Source organism: Manacus vitellinus, unplaced genomic scaffold, assembly GCF_001715985.3.
Source record: "Manacus vitellinus isolate BGI_N305 unplaced genomic scaffold, ASM171598v3 scaffold_2_pilon, whole genome shotgun sequence".
Classification (NCBI taxonomy): Eukaryota; Metazoa; Chordata; class Aves; order Passeriformes; family Pipridae; genus Manacus; species Manacus vitellinus.
Genome location: NW_021940208.1, coordinates 17,414,211 through 17,433,975, shown reverse-complemented (window position 1 = coordinate 17,433,975; position 19,765 = coordinate 17,414,211). Strand labels below are relative to the sequence as shown.

The 19,765-nt window shown below is 37.4% G+C and overlaps 1 protein-coding gene across 1 annotated transcript in view; it reads left to right on the top strand.

The window, feature by feature from the left end:
• The first annotated feature begins 8 nt into the window (after nucleotides 1-8).
• UBL3 (ubiquitin like 3) overlaps nucleotides 9-19,765 on the top strand; it is a 56,030-nt gene continuing 36,273 nt past the window's right edge. Inside the window, exon 1 of the mRNA XM_008926140.4 lies at nucleotides 9-483. Within this exon, the coding sequence (XP_008924388.1) occupies nucleotides 457-483 (27 nt within the window). The 5' untranslated portion in view covers nucleotides 9-456. The remainder of the gene's footprint in view (nucleotides 484-19,765) is intronic.

Sequence of the window (19,765 nt, the reverse complement as noted above, 5' to 3'; positions counted from 1 at the left end):
CTGAGGAGGTGACTTGGACGCACTATTATCCCGCGTGAATCATCCCGTCGTCATTTGCCGAGGCTGGGAGAGAAGGCAGAGGGAGAGAAGGGGGGAAAAAGCCCGCACGCAGCTCATGTGGCGGTGTAGTCCTGCTGCCTGGTCTACCTGGCACCGCTGGTGCTGCTGCTGCTGCCGCCGCCGCCGCTGCTGCTGACAGGGATCTGCTGCCATCTCTGGTCTCCCGCTGGCTCCTCCGGTACAGCCTGGCACCGCTGCCCCTGGATAGCCCTGCTCCTCAGCCAGCCGCCTTCCCCGCTGCTTGCCGGGCGCCTATTTCGCGTAGGGGACGTGGAAGCTGCTGCCTCCGACACTGACACCGGTTTTGTTTCTTGAAGATCTCCGGCGGGCTGCTCTTGGTGCTGCCTTTTTTTTTTTTTTTTAAGTTCATTTTAAGCCATTTAGGGTAACATCAAAATGTCCAGCAGTGTTCCAGCTGATATGGTGAGTCTTGGACTCTTTATTAGTAGTGTTATTATAGAATAACGTTTATTTCGACCTGTTTTTGGCAGAGAAGATGGAAAGAAGGGTGTGGGAAGAAAAAACCAAAAAAGTCTCCGTTGCGTTTTTAAGGAACATTAAGTTCCCAGTTAATAACCCCCCCTCCCGCCCCAGATGCTGGTTCTGCTTCGCTTTTTGGTAGCGGAGTGGGAGATCTGCAGCGTCGCCTCCTGTGTAGCAAGGGAAGGGGGATACCAGCGCTCCCTTACCTATGGCCGTCAGTACCTGACTGCTCACGCTTGTCTCGTGTAGCACTGCTCTTCAGCACCGTTGAGCATTTTCTGGGGGAAGATAAATCGAAGTAGAACATTTGGGATGAATTGCTCGAAACGGTTTTTTCCTTTTTTTTTTTTTTCCTTTCTTTAAATACTTCTTAAACTTGACTTGTATCTTGCCGACGCTTTGTCTTCTGATGTTGGTGGGAAGTTAATCTGTTCACTTGCTGCCGGGTCAAGAGCGAGAGAGAAATTCTTGTGGGTTTTATTTTCATGGCGAGGTTCTTTGTGCACTAGCTGCAATCTGGACATTTTTCAAGGGCACTCCTAGTACTTCTTATGGCGGACTGTACTTCAGCTTGTATTGGATACTCGGCTCCGTACATTTAAAATAGAGAGGGATAGCTGGGCATGAGGAGGTAGGGTGAATCAGGTCTGCTAGGTAATCGTCCGTCCAGCACGACTTTCTCCGTTTGTATATATTTCCATGAATCAGGATATATTTCCATAAATCACTTAATTGGGAAAAAATAAAACCCCAGACTTGTAGCTACAGTTGAGTATGTTAGTTCTTTATTCTTAGGGCAGAATATTTTCATGTATCTCTACACGACTGTTCACATTTAAAGGTACTTTCCCCCCACCCCCGAAAGCAGAAGACTTATCTATGTTTTTTTTTTTCCTTTGAGGATGAAGTTCTGTTTTGAGTGTAAAACCTGCCCCGGTAGTGATAACAGTAAAACCGAGTAGCCCTTGTTTCAGTCATACTTAGGGCAAGTGGGCTGTTGAAATAATGGTATCCTGTTAGTTGCTGACTTTAAGTGTTTCCTTCACAGCTTTTGTACAGCAGTCACAATGAGTAAATTTTGACCAAAAAACCCCCAAACCAGTAAGATATTGGGGATGATCAAACACGTTTATAAGCTTACTTTTTTTTCTTTTCTTCCGCCTGCCTTTCTCAAATACTGTAAATAAATTTTGCTTCCCCTGGACGAAAAGACTGATCAAAGGATTTAAAGTCAGAGGCAATAATCTCCTCAGCTATCAGTTCTCACATATTTCTTTTTGGTCTCTCTCTCTGACTGTTAAAGCCTTCTGAACCCCCTTCTTGCTTGCGCGTGGCTGTCTAGCGTTATATCACAGAAATCCTCGCCTTGGCTGTGGAGGATTAGATGCAAATCTCAGTGCTGCTTTTTAAGTTGCCTGGAGGAGTCCTTTGACTGTGACATGAAGCGCGCTCCTCTTCCCTCTCACCCTGGGCTGAGCTGCCACCTCCACACTCCTACTAGGTCCTGGCTGCCACTAGGCCTGTAATGTTTTACATTTTCTACAAAAGATACAGATGTTAAGATAGGTAAAATACAATTTTGATTCTATGAAAACTATTTCCTCTGTTGTTACAGTGTAATGAGAATACCACTGCCGGGAATAGCTGGGCCTAGTGCTACTCTGTTTATTCAAATCAGGAAGAAGCTTGTTATACATAGTGGTGTTTAAATACTGAGTCATTACAAAAACATTTGAATGAAGAGGTTACCAATGACGATAGAATTTAACTGAATAAATAGATATATTCTGCTCTGGATGTATTTTGCCCTGTCTTGGGATCATTTGTCCTTTTTTTTCTGCATTATTAACTACACTTTCTCTATGAAAGTTTGATGTGTGTTGTGGAAATTCCAGTTATTAATTACAGCTAATAAATATTACTTTATAAAAAGAGTGCTTGAAAACTCATTTTGGGTCTCCTTTTGTCACCATCCTCCATATTTCAAAGGAGGTTGTTCAAGAAAGAAAATGAAATTGCCGTTTGTTTGCTCTTTAAAAAGGAGCACTTACCAGGCTGTCACGTTGTTTATATATGTTTTTATTTAATATAGGATTTTTAAGTTTGCATTTCTCTTATCCACCCACTGTGTAATTTGCATTTGCAAAAAATTGATTTCCCATTTCTTCAGGAGTTGGCATCAGTGTGATGGAGTGTCATGTTATGAAGACTCCATTACACTTAGTAAATCTGCTATGAATTACATAAGTATTATAATAATTATCTTGGAGACTGTTTATGTCAGATTCATGAACTAACCCTCTCATAATAATAATATTGTAATTGCTACTTCTTAAAAATGTGTTCATTTGTCTTCCTGTCCCACCTTTGAGAATGATGTGCTCTACATAAATTCGTAGTAAATTATCTGATCTTCAGCAAGCTTTGTATTTGTAAGTAGGCATAATTTGACCCAGTCTCCTGTTCTCTGACATTTAGTTGACTTCTTTCCAGAACTGCAGCAGATTTTACCAGCTAACCATTTCAACATCACTTCTTAAATAATTAACACAGTACTTTATAATTTGCATTCCACTAATAAATTGGATAGTGACACACCACATTCCGGGTATTGTAAGTTTGTGGTGTATTATTCCTTGGCAATGTGTGCTACTTACAGGTTAAAACTCCACTCCTGAAATAAAACCTGCTAATATTGACCTCTCTACCTGAGTAGTTTCATTACCTTCATTAGGACTAAACATGTATGGGGCAGTACTTGAAGATTATACTGCATATTTAGAGCCTAATTTGGTTCAATTTTTCACTGGTGACTGTAGTGGTAGCAGGGCATCTTTGATTATGTTCGGTAATTTCATCAGGTAATTTATCAGTTTTACCATTTGGTAGCAGTTAGAGTTTGACTGTGAATAACATGAGGGTTGTTTCCAAGTTGTATTTCTTTTGTAATGATACATAGACATGAGGTGGTTTATGGACTTGTGAAATTAATCACGCTGGTTTTTTGAGTGGACCAAATGAAAACGGTTTGATATTTGTTCAAACACTGTAGCTGACTATTTATAGCTATGAAAAACTCAATTCAGTCAAGAAGTTATTCCTCAATTGAATAATCCCCATTATTTGAATGGAGTCATCACAAGAATCTGGCAAGCTGCATCTCTGTATTCTGTGTGCCTAAGATACTTCTCCTTCTAGTTACAATTCTTCAGACATCTTAGAATCCCACAGTCTTAGAATTTAAGTCTGCATGACTGAAAAGTATTAACAGTGTCCACTGTTTCCTGTATTTGGTGCATTTTATGTAGGTATGAAAAGGCTCTGCCAGCACTCTCTGGGCAGTTCTTTGCATGCCCTCTAAGATATCCAGTTCTTTTTCTGTGTGAGTAGTAACAGAGGGTGATGCTTTTGGCTTGTGGTGGGGTTTTTATTGTTTGTTTGTTTTGCCCTCAGGTTGGGTTTTTTTGCATTTGATAAACAGCAGAGTGCCAGAATCTGTCAAACAATTAAAGGTTTTAATTTTTTATGTGCACAGCTATTGAATCCATATGCTATACTTAAGAGATGTAGGTGGTATGGGAGAGATTATTTTTAAGAAAACTGAATGTTTGGTGTGAGACAGTTGCAGACATACAAGAGGATGAAGTATATGGTCTAAAATACTTATATGTTTGGGCAATATTAAAGGGGGTAATAGGTGGAAGAACAACAAATAGAAACCCTGCTCAGTTCACTCCTTGTTAGTGTCAGCATCTTTAATGGAAATGTGTAGGTGCATGTTCTTTTTTAGGAAATTTAATATCGAATGGTGATGAATAGTTTAACATATATAGGGACTTCCTTTTTCATCCATATTAATGCAGGCTAATGGTGGAAAAGGTTGGACTTGTAACTGATGCTGCATCAGTAGGGGAATCTTAGCATCCAAGAATAAGGCTCAGACAGGAAAGATTCAAAGGAGTAGCTGGTTGTATGGCAGCTGAATTTTGTTGTCCACCGTTCAGTCTAAACACTCATTTAGGAATAATACATGTACTTTGTTCACTGGTAGCATTTTAATGTATTGGAACAAAATGTGAGAAGTCAGGCATCTCTGTTCTTCTGCTTTAGCTGCTTTTCTTTTTGCCTTCAGTAGATCCTTTTTCTGGTTTTGAAAATTAATGTATTCCTAGTAGCCTCTGTGCTTAATAGTCATAAGTTAGTCCCCTACTTTTTTTAATAATAAAAGTCTAATTATTTCTCTGTATTTTTGTAACCCCCCACATGTTGAAAGTTCATTACATTCTATGATAAAAATAACTTATTGAATTTTTCTGTATGGATATTTTTTCCTTCCCCTTTTTGATTTTTCACAATTGTTTGCTGATTGTAACAGATAGGAGTAGCCTATTTTTTCCCATTTTCAGGTGTTTGTTTTGGGTTTTTTTGCCTATTCTTGGAAAAGGAATTGGTGGGATCTGTGTTAGAAAGAACAGCTTGAAGAAACTTCTTCCTGACTGCGTGTATGTTGAGCCAATATATAAGCCGGTAGAGCCGTTGTGTAGCATATTGCAGTGCTTCTTGTAACAAAATGAAGAACCTCCTTCTTGTTATCTTTAGCAGTGGCCAGGGATAAACTTAGCAAAGCTGATGTTGAGTGTATATAGTTGGGTATACTCCAAAATGATTTGTTTTTATCATTTCCCCCACCCACGTGTTTTTGTTTCACAGATTAAAAAATGTCATACCTGTTTATCTAAAAACCAAAAAGAAACATCTTAGTAACTGTTGACGTTTTATTTATGGTATTGCAGTAGAAACTTTGTAACATACTAACACATTAAAGGTACTCTGAAACAGTGTTTGCTTGTCCTTCCTCTCATTTGCTTGGGACTGAGCAGCTGCAACCTGTGGATGAGAGGCTGGGCCTTGGTGCGGCTCTATACTTCAGATGGAAGCGTAGGCTGGTGGTGTAAACTGTTCCTTCCTTCCTGCCACCCACCCTTGTTGTTGTTGTTACCTGAATTGGTTTCTCTTTGCTTTTGTTGTCTCACTCCATGAAATACTGGAGGGCACATATACTGAAGGACATTCAACTCCTCCCTTATTGGGAATTCTGGGAAGCCAGCAGTAGCTGCTGGCAGGTTCCATCAGGACTGAGAGACAATATCCAAATGCTGAGTATATCTGAGTGTGGTAAAATGATCACATCTACAGCAGGAACTCAATTCTGCACATTAAAAAATTTACAGACATCATCTGTGGCAAATGGACTGGTCAGTCAGGGCCTGAATGGGGACAAATTGCACTTGTTAGATGTGGAATTAGGGACAACTTCAGGTATGTGTAGTCTGTGTTTCAGCTTGGAGCTTGTAACTGCTGTTTGTGCATATATAAACCTAAATTTTAGATCATTCAAGGCCCACATCTCACTTCCTTGGCTTGGCGTAAGGCAGTAGTAGGAAGTTAGCCTGGCTGAATGTGGTCCTTGCAGCAGACTTGGTAAGCAATGCTTTCATGATACTGAAAACAAAATGACTGTGGGCATCCTTTGCTGGGTTTTTTTTGAGAGTTCTTCCTAAGTGCAACTTTTGCTGAAAGCCATGATCATGGTATTTGCAGTCAGTGGGATTTACTTGTTTTATATTTCTGGTCAGATTTGCTACTCAGTAAAAGTCAGAATGTAAACTTTTGGTGATGTCTGTATGTCTGCATATACAGTAGTGAGCAGAATGGAGACCTCAGATCTGACTCAGCCTGTGAGTGCTACACTAGCTTGCAAGAATCCAGAAATATCTGGAAAGTGACTAATCATTCTTGTGGTTTTATGTAAAAGAGATAGTACAGCTTATTTTCAGTCTCTTCTGAGTACACTATTGGATCCACTGGCTTGGATATTCTAAGTATGGTGAAAGGTGTTGCTGCTGAGCAGTACTCTTTCTCATATTGTCTGTTTTCACAGCAATTCATTGAGGCTACTGAAGTAGCAAGCCTTCCCTGCCACAATTTTGCATGCATAAACTTTAGCTCATCATAATTATTAAGGGATTATGACTGAGTACGCTGATTTCATTTTAGAAGTTGTTGAAAATGAGCAGAATGTCAATAAGAAATTTTAATGTCATTATTCTCATGTCAAATCTAAACCTTGAGACCCCAGCTCTTCACCAGTTTCGGCATAATTTAGAAATCTGTCTTTTTGTATTCAGTTATTGTTAAAAATTATCCTGTAAATTCTTCTAGAAGGACAACCTTTAATTTTTGACAGCTTCTGTTATACATAATGTTGCAGAACATCTTAAAGCAATGACTGGAACATTTTTCACTTGGTATACCTCCAGACAAATAAAGTCACAGATGTACCACTAAGTGTTGCAAGCACTGATGGTGAGGAAAGACTGAGAGAAGGAAAGCATGAATAATCAAGACCCTGCAAGAACTGGTAGAAGAAGAGGTTACTGAGACATCAGTTGAGGTTCTGCAAACAGCATTGTGCACTTCAATATTATGGTTTTTTTTGTATCTGAAAAGAAATTTAAAGGGGGAGAAAAGATGCTAAACAAGCTTTCTAACAATGTAGATAAATTATGTAGGAGGTCTGTTTGTTTTTGAGAGCAGTACTTAAAGAAAAAGTTAAGACCTTCTCATTTGTAGGTCTGCCGTGCCTCAAAAGTATAGTTCTGCAAAAATACTTAAATGTTGCAGCTTACAACTCTTATATATTTGTGGAAATTTAGTGTATTTTGTGGTCACTAACTGGAAATGTGTTTAGCTGCTTGACAGAGGATGAGTTTATTGCTACTTGTAAACTATAGACAGTGAAGGCCTGCTCTCAATTCATAGTAAAATTTTGCAAGTATATTAAAAATCTGATTAAAAAAATAGTACATTTCCTACAAATAGTAACTGTGTATAAAATGAAAATTTGGCAGATTGCACGACTGTGATTCTGCCGTCGGTGTCTTATAGGGGTTTTTTTCTACTTTCTATAAAGAAATGTGAAAATAGTTTGCCAGTGGCAGGATTACGTTTGTGGGTTTGTTTTGGTTTGGCTACTCACTTAAAATTATTTGGGTGATTCAGTTTACAATTAAATGGAAAGCTTGTGGCAGAGCTTAGCTGAGACTTTATTCCATGACACTGTTGTTATGGAGACAAAAATAAACAAAAAACTCTTTTGAGTTTTACGTATCTGATACAGACTAACCAAGTAAAACCAGAGATTCTGTCTAGGGCTTTGGTAGGTTTGTTTTACTGCTACTGAACAAGAAATCTGTGCCTTAATGGGACGTGGGTACCAAAATGATACTTCCTGTTCAACTGCAGGGATGCAATCTGGAGATGTTTGTGTTGGTGTCTGCCTACTGTGACGCTTTCAGTCTCTCTTGAGGGCTGGCACAGGTTACTGTTCAGGCCAGTCTAATTTATGTCAGTAGCTTGGGCCACTGCTGAGGAACAAAGGTGGTCTTATTGTGGAGTGCTCTTTAGCTGCAGCTGAGGATCTGGATTTTGATCTGTGAATCTATTGGCCATTTGAATGGGAATGAAAGCTTAACTCGTTTTTTTTTTTTTAAGGGTGGTCCTGAGCTCTTCTGTAAACTCTGTGATCTTCATTATGCAATATTAACTGTTCCATGTTGCATAAGAAATTATCTCAAGCACTTGATAAAAGTGGGAGAACAATTTCAAAATAAACACAAGGAAGCTGTATGTGTTTTTCTTTGAGATTGAAGAGAAGAATATGTTTCATCTCAAAAAGAATAGTACTTCAAAGCCATATACTGTAGCATTGGTTCGTATCTCCTCAGCTAAGTTAGGATATTGTAATGCTTTGTGGTCTGGCAGAGATCCACATCACCATAATCTGTTTCTGATACTTAACATATACTTTAGATGGTACTACTTAATCTGTCCCCAGAATCTAACATATGTTTTTAATATAGAGAAATAATGGAATAGTGATAAAACAGTGAAGTGCAGTGCTAATCAAATGTCTTTCATAGCTGAGGTTGTAAATTGAGGATTCTTTTCTTAGAAGTAGATTAGTACCAATCTACATGTGAATATATGTGGCATATACTAGTAAGTCTCAGGAAACTTATTATAAGTTACATTACTATAAAACAGTTCTTCTAAAATAGCAGTCCCTTTCAGTATTTATTTTAAAATTAAATATTGTCTTACATGTTTTAGGCATGCTTACCTTTTATATACTGTAAGAGAGTAACTAGAAAGCTTTGTATGCTTTTAAAGTCTGAAGTACCTAGTTGCAGTATTTTCTTTTAATTATAGAATTCATATTTTCTGGGCATCAAAATAAAGTTAGTTTTTGAAATAGTGTGTTTATGTTTGATGCACAACACATTACTTAGAGCATATTAAATGTGAATATTTATATCATTTTTCCTGTGAATGAATATGCTTTTAATCTGTGCAAATGAGTTACACATCATAACAGCTGTGCAGTCACTTCTGAATCCAGGTTATTGATCTGTGATGGAAACAAGCTGGATTGGACTCGCATGTTTTACTGATTTATACTTTGCAAGCTTGTATAGCTATTTTTGGCAATAAACCCCAAACTCTTAGAAAACTTTATTAAAATGTTTTAGGAGTGTGGAATAAATCCCCATTTGCTAACTCCATATGATTCAGTGATAATGAAGTTAACATGAAATCACACACAGAATTCCAGTACCCATATTATAACACATAAGTGTTGATGAGGATGTAGTGTATGTTTATTAGAATAATTAAAAAGCTGTTTTCTCAATAGAGTTGTGTACTTTCTCTTATGAGAACTTCCTATGTTTTTGCTTGCATTAATTTTCTGGATTTTACCTGCTGGACTGCAGTGTCCTATACTTAGCAGGACTCGTTGTGGGAAGGCATCATGGGTTTTGTACCAAAATATGCTGTAATGTGTATTCTTTATGCTGTGGATTTCCAAGAAAAGCTGTTTTAAAGACCACCTGTATAATTCAAAGATATATTAAGTATTTTATGCAAGGTCAGTTCTGTGCTAGTTCACTTCAAGCTCAAATCCAAATGAAGGAAAGCTTTTATCTCAAAAAAAAAGTTAGAAATATGTTAGTGAGTGTTTCTAGTTGTCTAGACAGAAGACTAGGGTTTTAAGGTACAATGTATTAGGTCTGGCACTAAGGGAACAGCTTGTTACCGAGATATTTGACTTTGTCTTGAGCATCTCATTTTCATAACTAATGGCAAGATGACTAGGAGCTCTTATTAAAGAGGAACTGCTACTGGGTTTGGTTTCTGTCTACTTACTGCCTCTGGCCAGTATATTTCCATGAGAATCAGGATTTCATGTAAGCCTGAAAATGAAAAAAAATTTTTTTTTAATTACATATATTTAAAATTATTTGGAGTTTCAAAATAGCCACTGTAGTGGGTGGAATGCTAGGTAGACTGTAAGTGGGGTTGTAATGAGGACTCTGGTGGAAGTGGCCATGGGTGATTGCCAAATTGTCTTAGTTTGGGGAAGGTCATGTTGGGGTTGTTTCTTCTCACTAGGAAGGGAGAAGGTGGTTCAGGGGATAGCCAGGGAAGTCCCTATGGAGGGATGCAGTGCAGTTGCAGTGTATTTCTTGTTCGAGCGTTCTCAGGCAGGCACTTGATGATCCTAGCTTATGTGCTCCTTGCACTGAGCTGCAGGAGGTAAGTAGGAGTTGGAAAGCTTTTGATGGGGAAGTTTCGATGTGGATGGACTCCAGAGCCACAGCTGTAACTTTCCTTGAATTAACCATGAAGAATGGGAAATCTCTCTTTATCGAGCCTTGCGCTATTTTTAAGCTGAACTTGTCTTTCAGTACAGATTTTGTGGCTTTTAAGGAAATACAGTTTATCTTGTATGTTTTGCTATTGTGAGTATGGTGTATATGCCATAGCACTATGTATGTCATACATGGAAAACTCATATTAAGAGGGAACTCCTTCCACTTGTAAAATGAAGTACAAAACCAGTCCTAAATACCTGACTGTTCAACAGTATTTATCCATCCTATGGTATAAATGCTTAATTGTCTCTTCTTCCAGAACCAGGTGCTTTTCCCCCTCATCTTATTCAGCACATCCTCATTGTTCAGAGACTGGCAGTGTCTTACCTTCCTGTGCTGCTCAAAATTTTCTTGGAAGATAAGTCTTAATCTTCCTGTGATACTAGTCTCCTTAATAAGCATTTAATAAAAATCCATTACTTTTGGAAAATCTGTGGGAGAAGAGTTTATTATTTATCAAAAATTGTGGATATTGTGGAAATACAGTTTCACTTAAATATACTCCTTATGCTAGATGACACTGCAGCAGAGTTGCAGGGAATAAAATCCAACAGTTTCAAGTGCAGTTAGCCAAACAAAATTCAAACAAGATCAAGACTTTCTTGTTGTGTTGTTTTGGGTTTTGTTTTGTTTGTTTGTTTGTTTTTATTTTTGTTTGGTGTGGGTGGTTTGGTTTGGGGTTTTTTTGTGGTGGTTTTGGTTGGTTGGTTGATTTTTTTTAATGACATTTTATATTTTAGCTAAATTTTGTTGATATTTCTCAAGCCAGTGCTGCTCTGGTGCATCTTCTATGCCTGTCAATCTAGATTGTTCAGAGCATGACTGTACTAGCATTTGTTAAGCCAGTGTGCTCTTTGCTGATGTGAAGAGTTTATTCCAAAAGAGTTCTTGTGGACAGTGAGTTAATTATAATGAGGCAAAAATCAATAAAATATTTATACACTGAGATGTGCTCCAAGAACATTTGGAGAAAGGTTGTAACTATATTAACGAGTTGTAAATAGCAAGTTCTGAGGCTAATGCTTTAGGGGAAGCTGGTTTTCATACCTACTTTATTTAGGGTTATGTTAGTATTTCTTTCCACTCTTATTATTGTTTGAGAATCACATGGTTTTGTTGAAGTGCTTTTGTTGATCTTGCAAACAGCCTGAGAATCTGAGCACTTTATTATCAATTATTGCCTTAATGTAGCTGTCAATTTTCATTTGCCTACTTTTCAAATAACATGCTTTCAGTTTAAATCTGAAACAATCTTATGAGAAGGAAACAAATCCACAGCAATTTCTCATGTTCAAGGATGTGGGGATTTAGTTTTATTCTTAAATTATCTTGCTGAAATTCTGTATTAATTTTTTTTCTTTTTTTTAGGAAATTAAATGTAAGACAGACAACTTGTCCTATCCATAGAGCACAGAATGATTTTCAGTCAATGCTTTTATCTGCAGATGTGCTGCTTGGTAAATTTCAAAGTCAGCTTTGAAAAAAAACCAACTCAACAGACAAGTAACAAAGTGAATAATTCAGAGTGCTGACGAGTGCCAGATAAGGCAGAGTGTAGGTAGTTTCCTCCCTTTCATAGTTGATTCTGCTGCTGCATGTCAGGCCTGACTTTGATGCTTAGGTGTCATAGGTTATGAATTTTATTTATAATGAACGTGTGGTTAGGAGGTGATTTTGTTCCCTTTAATTGCTCTCTTTGGGAAAGAAGAAAAAAGAAACTTCTTGGTTTATCTTGTAGTTCTTAGCATATAGAAATGAATACCAGAGGTAAAGAAAATTGGTGTAGTTAGTACAGTTTTGAAGTTGGTTTTCTTTTTTTTTCTTTGACTAGACTTTTTTTGCAGGAAATGGAAGATGGAGAATTATACTTGAATAGGCTAAGCATTTTTTCCCGACTTATATCACATCATAGTTTTTCTTGCAAAATCAGATGGTAATGTTCCAAAAAATGGGATACAGTTTTTAGGAAGAACCATAGCTCTTTCTTGGGAGTTTGAAATTTCCTATACAAAAATCACTTACTCAGAATCAAAAAATATAGTAGTCTTGTATTTTTGTTCTGTCTTTAACTTTTGTGTAAAGCCAGCTGTTTTTTTGGGGTGCTCTGTTGGAAGCTGCATTGGCTCACTGTAGGGTGTCTGTGGAGCTGTTGGGATAGGGAAGAGAAATCTTTTGAATTGTTTCAAAGTAGTTCTTGCTGGGTGGCTGAAAAAGATGACATTCACTTTCCAATGTAGGCATTTTAGACTACTGCAGCAGTTTGTAGGATGGGTGGTGGTAGCAGCTGAAAGGAGTACAGGGAGAAGACAAATAATGATTACACAACCATCTAGTGACAAAGGTACAGATGCTGAACATATCAAGTGTCAAAGCCATCAGCCTTATTTATGAACAGTAATTTGCTGTACAAGCACAATGGGCTGCAAGAAACAGTCAAGAAGTCATCATAATTTTCTCTTACCTTGCATAGGTTTTGTACTTGGAGTGATTGAATGTAATTTAATTAAGTTTTTAATGTGTCAATTGATAACACATTTCTGACGGACACCCTTGCCCTTTCTCTGCCTGCCAGACACAAACATATCCAAATCCATCTCTTAGTATTTGTATTTTCAGTATTGCTGCAGAATGTAGATAGAAAAGCAGTTGCTTTGCTGCGTGGAAAAACTATTGAGATGTGTCTGTGTAAACATTATCTCACCTTTTGGCAAAAGTAAGTCTTACATTACCAAATACAGGCTTTAAAGCAGTAAGGCTTCAAACACTTAATTCAGCTGCCTTAAACATGGCATCTAATGCCAGTGTGCACATGCCAACATGTCCAGGATGTTCAGAGAGGACTGGCAGCAGTAACACAAGAGTTCCAGGAGAACCATGCCCTACAGGAGGTGCAACTGCTCTATATGAAGGGAATATTTCACAGCGCCTGAAAGTAGCACTAGATATATATATTTAGGTAATTCTTTTGAGCTGTTAAGAGTTTTGTAAAACCTCATTTCCTATCCTTTCATACTGGTTTTTGTTAGGTTGTCGTTTCTTAGCTGAAATTCATTAAGTAGTGCTTCAAAAATCATTACATTATTTAATTTACAGTAAATCATGGTTCTGACAGCTTTGTTATTTTCTACAGAAAACTCTCACATCTGCAGTTGTGAACACTGCAAAGGAAAGAAAATTTTCTGATATTCAAAATACATTTCTGTCATTTTAGTGTACCAGATTTTCTAATTACAACTGTATGGGAATAGCAGTGTAAAACTGCTTGTAGTGGTGAAGTAGGTACAGTGTGATTGCAGATCTTTGCCAAGCATGACCCAGTCTAAGCTGTTGCACACAGCCTGTTAAGAAGAAGAAAATGGAAGTTTATACACATTATCACTGTAAATTTGAAAGTAATTTAAGTTATCAAACAAATGACAATTTAGTTAATTTTGAACATTTTTAAACACACTATCCATCTTCATCATAATCTGTTGTGTAAAGTTGGATTTGAATGGTCTGTTTTAAAAATCACAGCAGAAATGGTGGTGTGTTTTTACCCAGGTGTGTAATCACACCTGTGGAGCAGGAGAGAAAGAATACTGTCTGTACATATGCTATGTTGATAATACTGAATTTTTTATAGTGGAATCTTGCAAAGAAAGATATGGATTGTTTGGGTTTGGGGTTTTTTTATATTGGATTAAAAGAAAGAGGCTTACTACTTTAAGCTTGACAGGTCTCTCTTGACATTTGACCTGACATATTTGCCTGAAATTTTGACCTGAAGATATTTCATATCCACAGAGCAGAAATGGATGAGTGAGTTGAAAAATTGTGCTTACATAATTAGATAATGAAGATTCTTTGGTATTATATAAGGTATAAATGTAGAGAAGCTTGTTATCATTGCCCTAGCAAGGTTTCTGTTGTATACTGGAGTAAATTTCATGCCTGTATTTTGATAAATACATTTTATGTTTATAGTTTGGAGGGCAGCTTTTGATACTTGTGTATTGTGTTATGAATTGAATTATGAATTGAATGAAGCCTTTGTGCTGTGTTTCATAGTAGCACTTTTGTCTTGAGTTTTGAAACATTAGTTTTGTGTGTACGGTGCTTCTTCATTGGATCTTTGTTGTTGCTAGTTTTGTTTTTTTTGGTTTGTTTTTTAAATTCAAGGTAGAAATCTAATGGTCATAAAATTAAACCTTTCCAGCATAAATTGTTGTGAAATTGTTGTGCAAGTTATTTTGCTTCATGTGTTCAAGAATTTCATGTAGAGGAATCTTTATATGGTATTTATATCTAAATATAGTCTTCGTTCCTTTGACAAGAATAGTCTTTGCAGTTTTGCTTTTAGCAGACTTCTTTTGGATGGCTAGATTCCATTACTGAGGGATTAATGAAAAATTGACATAGAAGTATTGATAGATTGGGAACCTTGGAAGTAACACTTGACCTGAAGAGTTGGATTATTTTTCTTTTTTAAAATCATTTTACAGTATAAAGAAGCAAAGAACTAGCAGTCCACAAGTATTATTTGTTCAACTCCATTTTCTGCTGTGGATACATGGGCTGTTACACTTTATAATACAACCTCTATTTGTGGATGAGTGTATCATGATTGTTGAATGCAGGCAGTTTGTTCAGAAGACTTTTATTGTTCAAACTAAGCTGAAAATGATCTGTAGGATAAAGCTGTAAAATAGTTCCGAATTTCCATGCTTTGGAAAGCATTATATTGCCAAATCTGCGCACATGTCTTTTCTTTAATTATATTTCCTTTCCTTTGAAGATTGATGGTTAATAAATTACATATCTATTAATATAACATGCACAATAATCTATTAAATATTAAATTTTAGGGTTTAATTTAGATAGGAAGAGAATTTCCACCCAATGTAATGTATTAAAGAGGTCAGTCTACATAACTCTCGTGGGCCCTGAAGTAAGTAGCATGCACATTTGTAGCATCAGTATGCTACTTATTTAGGGAGAATTGACTGCCTAATCTGTAGTGATAGATATTTGAATTTTGTAAGTTTAATAATTATAGAATCATAGAATAGTTTAGATTGGAAAAGACCTGCAAGATCATCAAGTCCAACTGTTAACCCAGCACTGCCAAGTCCACCATCTAAACCATGTCTCTAAGCACAACTTGTACACATCTTTTAAATACCTCCAGGGATGGTGACTCAACCACATCCCTGGACAGCCTGTTCCAGTGTTTGACAACCCGTCTGTGAAGAATTTTTTCCTAATATCCAGCCTAAACCTCCCCTGATATGTGTTCACATTTCTGTTTTGGGAATGGTCAAGTCTCTGTAAATGAGCAAATGTATCATTCAGACATGTAGAAATATTATAGGTTTTAAAAATTAGAATGAAGAATTGCAGTTAAGTAGTTATGTTGTGTTTCGCTTTCTTTTTTAAACTGATGAAAGACAGGGCTATGCTACTTTAGCTTGAGCCCATGTTGAGCTTGTTTTTTTGTGTCATTGAACTTGCTGCTTAAGAGTTCACAGGACTGACAGACTATTATTTCCAAGTTTAAGAAAAGTCTCTAATATAAACGAATGGTTTTTTTAGAGGATACCTTCACTTCTTCCTGTACCGTGTGAAGAGGTTAAGACTTTGATTTATGAAATAATAGAAGGGAATGATACTTGTTATTTATAACAAACAAATCTCTTTTTCCCTCAAACCCTGATATAAAACAAAGATAACAGCATTACTCTTTTCTTTGGTTGCATGGCATGACATTCCAAAGCATATATGTAGAAGGCAACTTTGTACCTATGTGAATATGGGGAAATTTTTTATTGTTTGGGGGTTTTTTTCTTATGCAATATATTATTTAGGCTTTTTTTGCTTGGTATGCCTCTAACTGTTTTGCTTGAGGTACACGGAAGTATCCTTAAAACTCCTTACTTCTCTGAGCATGGAATTTTTTTTTTTTCAGATAACAAAAATACTGAATGGGATATAATCTATAGAAACGTGGTTTTTGTTCTAAGCATACGTATGTGCACTCCAATAAATGCTTGGTTTTGTTTCATCTGAGAATTATTCTAAGGGTTTTTAAATATTGTATCTCAATTATGTTAAAAAATTATATTTGGAGACTGAAGCAAAGACCAATTTCATAACCTGTGCCACCATCTGTTAAATACACCAGAAGCTTATTTTTTTTTCCTGGATGAGTTTAGCCAGCTGTCCATTTTGCACTGTTGCCCGGATGGAGGCGTGCATTTAAGAATAACACAGTAGGCTTTCTGTCAGTTGACAAAAAGCTTTTTTATTTTGATCTGAGACTCCTTTAGCTTGTCTGACACTTCCTTATATTTAGTCTCTGGCTGAGGAATGTATTTGAAACCTTTCCCCTGTTGCACTCCTGTAGTCTGTGCTTTCATCTTCTCCCACTTAGGTCTGGAGCTGCTCCACAGGACCAGACATGTGCCATGCCAGCGAACCCTCTGCAAGACATGTGGACGTATTTGCTAGTGGCAACCCAAAGTCCATTTAATCCTATTGACATCCAGCCCACGTGGCATTCAGTTAATCTGTCAGACACTCTCCTTGCTTTATCTGACCCTGTGAGATGATACAGCAACCAGCTCTTCGCTGACTGCAATTTAGAACTGGCTTTAATTTTAAAACATAGTTTTAGGAATTAATTTTCTGACCTCTGTGGGAGTTTTTGCTTTTTTTTAAATTGTAAAATAATGCCTTAGTAAAATCTAGGAGAAGTCAGTTGAAGAAACTACCTGAGGCAGTGCACTGTATTTTGTGATTTGGATTTCTGTGAAATACGTTGTGTTCTGTGTATGATCGCTCACTCGTAGGATAGCAGAGCTCATTTCGTTGTCTCACTCTCTTCTGTCAGGTCGAGATTGTTGGGCTGGGAAAGGGTTTGGCTTCACTTCGTGTGGAAATCCTTGTTTGCCTGTTCTTCATCGCTGTGTTAGCTAGGGGTGTCTGCACCACCTAAAAGCAGTGTTGTGTATTCACAACAGTGAATTCAGTATTGTGTATGAATACCCCAGTATATTCTTGTCCTATCCAACTACACTTTCTGATCTTCTCAGAACATCAGCACTGTTTTGGTACAGCTCGATGAAGTAGCATTTTGCTGTGTCTCTGAAGTGTAGATATGCCTATGAAACAGAAACAGGAATTTGTTGCTATTGTATGGAGTATATCTGGATTACTAATCAAGCTATGGTATCAAAATACTTGAAATGTTTGCTTTCCTTATGTGCATGTGTCAATTGGATAAACTGAACGTGAGAATTAATTGCATCCAGTCTCTGCCGTTTGTACATAGTTTGCTTTGGCTTAACTCTATTGGCCCAGCTCATCAGAGGCTTATTCTAGGAAGATCAAGGGCCTCAAATCTAGGCTTTTAAAATCTCCTTTGCCCCAGCCCTTGTCTTCAAATTCTCACTGGAAGCTTTGTAGCTAAACCCAGAATATATAAGGTGATCGCAAGACAGTTCATTTATCTGTGTTCCTGGCAAGTGGACAGCCAAACCAAGCACTAAATGCCTTTGTTCAAATGTTTTGTTGAACCAGTAGACAAAATAGTGCTATAAGCTCTGTTTTGGCAATTCAGTGTCTCCTTCTACTTTCTCATCTAGTCATTATGTCTGGACAGGATTAGCCATGTAATACTTGCCCTCTGCTGACCATGCTTCCACCATGTCCTTATAGTAGGATTTAGTTAGTGGTCCTGCTGCCCAAAGAAGAATTGGCCACTGGGTGGTTTGAGGGAGTAGTAATCTACCAGAAATTTCCCCAAAGCTTTTCCATATGTCCAGCTTAAAACCACTCTTCTGATGATAGTAGTTTTACTAGATCTGACCCCAGCAGAGGGGGGAGAGTGGGACCATCCCTTTCATCGATAGCCTGCATTCACAGAAGTCCAGATGTAACACGAAATGCACACTCCTTATGAAAAGACCAGCTAGCTGAATGTTAGAGATCCAAGCGTGCTTACATTTATGTAACCACCACTGTACTGAGACAATGCCAATCTCCAAGCAGGATCATAGCAATGAACATAGCTTAAAGGATTAGTTGCTTGTCAGGCAAAACAGAAGCACTCTTTTAATTTTTTTTTTATTTATTTCATGAACTGAGTTTGAATAGTGAAAGGTACATGAATACCTAAATAGTCTTCATTTTAAGTAGTTATTGCTGTTATAAACTTCCAATGGAATTGAATTACTAAGAAGAGAATTAAGGAAATAAATTTCTTTCATTTTAATGCCTTTTTGATACAGTATTTACTCACTTCCTTCTCATATTCTGAGTGCCGTATTTATCAGACATTAATCTCCCTACTGATGGTGTTTTCTGTGTGTGGGAAAATAAATCAAGAGGAAGGGTGAGAAATCTGTAGCAATAAAAATCTGTTGGTCTGACAGAGGACATGAGTTTTAATAAAGCTATAATATGCATGTGTGTGGGAGGCATTGGAGGTGTTCATCTATTCCTGTAAAATGGTTTTTTTGTTTTGTTTAGCCCTTCAGCTATCGGTTGTAGTAGTGAAGTAGTGTTATAAACTGTTAAGGTAGGGTAGAAGATTTTTTCTTTTTAAGTCTTGGAGTCTCATAGAAAATTTGTGAGTCAGAGGTTGTTATGCAGGGATATAGTCCTAGACCCATAATAAATCACCTTTCCAGAACTTATTAGTAGGGCTTAAACCTGTTGGTGAGGCTGCAAAATGGGGTCTTTGAAGCTCTACTCAGTTTTACGAGTGCTTCGGTATATGGAATGTGTTTAATACAAATGGTATTTAAAAGTAAGAAAATTCATATTTATAGATCGTTGACTCTTAAGGTTAGAAAAGACCTCTGAAGGCGTGTTGCCCAAAGCAGAACTACCTGTGATGGTGGCTCAGAGCAGGGCTAACCTCACACTTCGATCACGCTGCTTGAGCCTCGTTCATTGGAGTTCTGTCTGTGTCAAAGATGCCAATTCTGCTGCCTCTCAGGGCCAGAGCTTAACCCACCTTCACTGGGAGGGTGTATCTGCACGTGCAGTGGGAATTTTCCTTGCTACAGCTTGTGACTATCAAAATGCTACATAATGCTGTTAGATACTTTAGCTCTTTGAAACCAATATACATCAGAATTCCCTGTATTTTAAACTCTGTAAGTGATGGGTTTGGCGTCTGTAGCAAATAGGGAGTTTGCCTGTTCATAGGAGTTTGAAGAGACACCTGTAAGGTTTTATCAAAATAACCTATCATTCTGCATTCCCGACTTCTCTACATTGAGGTGTTTGCCCTTATCGATAGATAGAATGGTTATGATTGCATAGATTTGTATTGAAAATCAGGCTTATGTGAAATATCAACAAAAAGGTCCATCTCAGTTTCTTAGGTGGAAGTAGGAAAGTAAATTTATGTTTTGGGTTAAGAGGGACTTAAAAATAGCAAGACACTTCAATTGAAG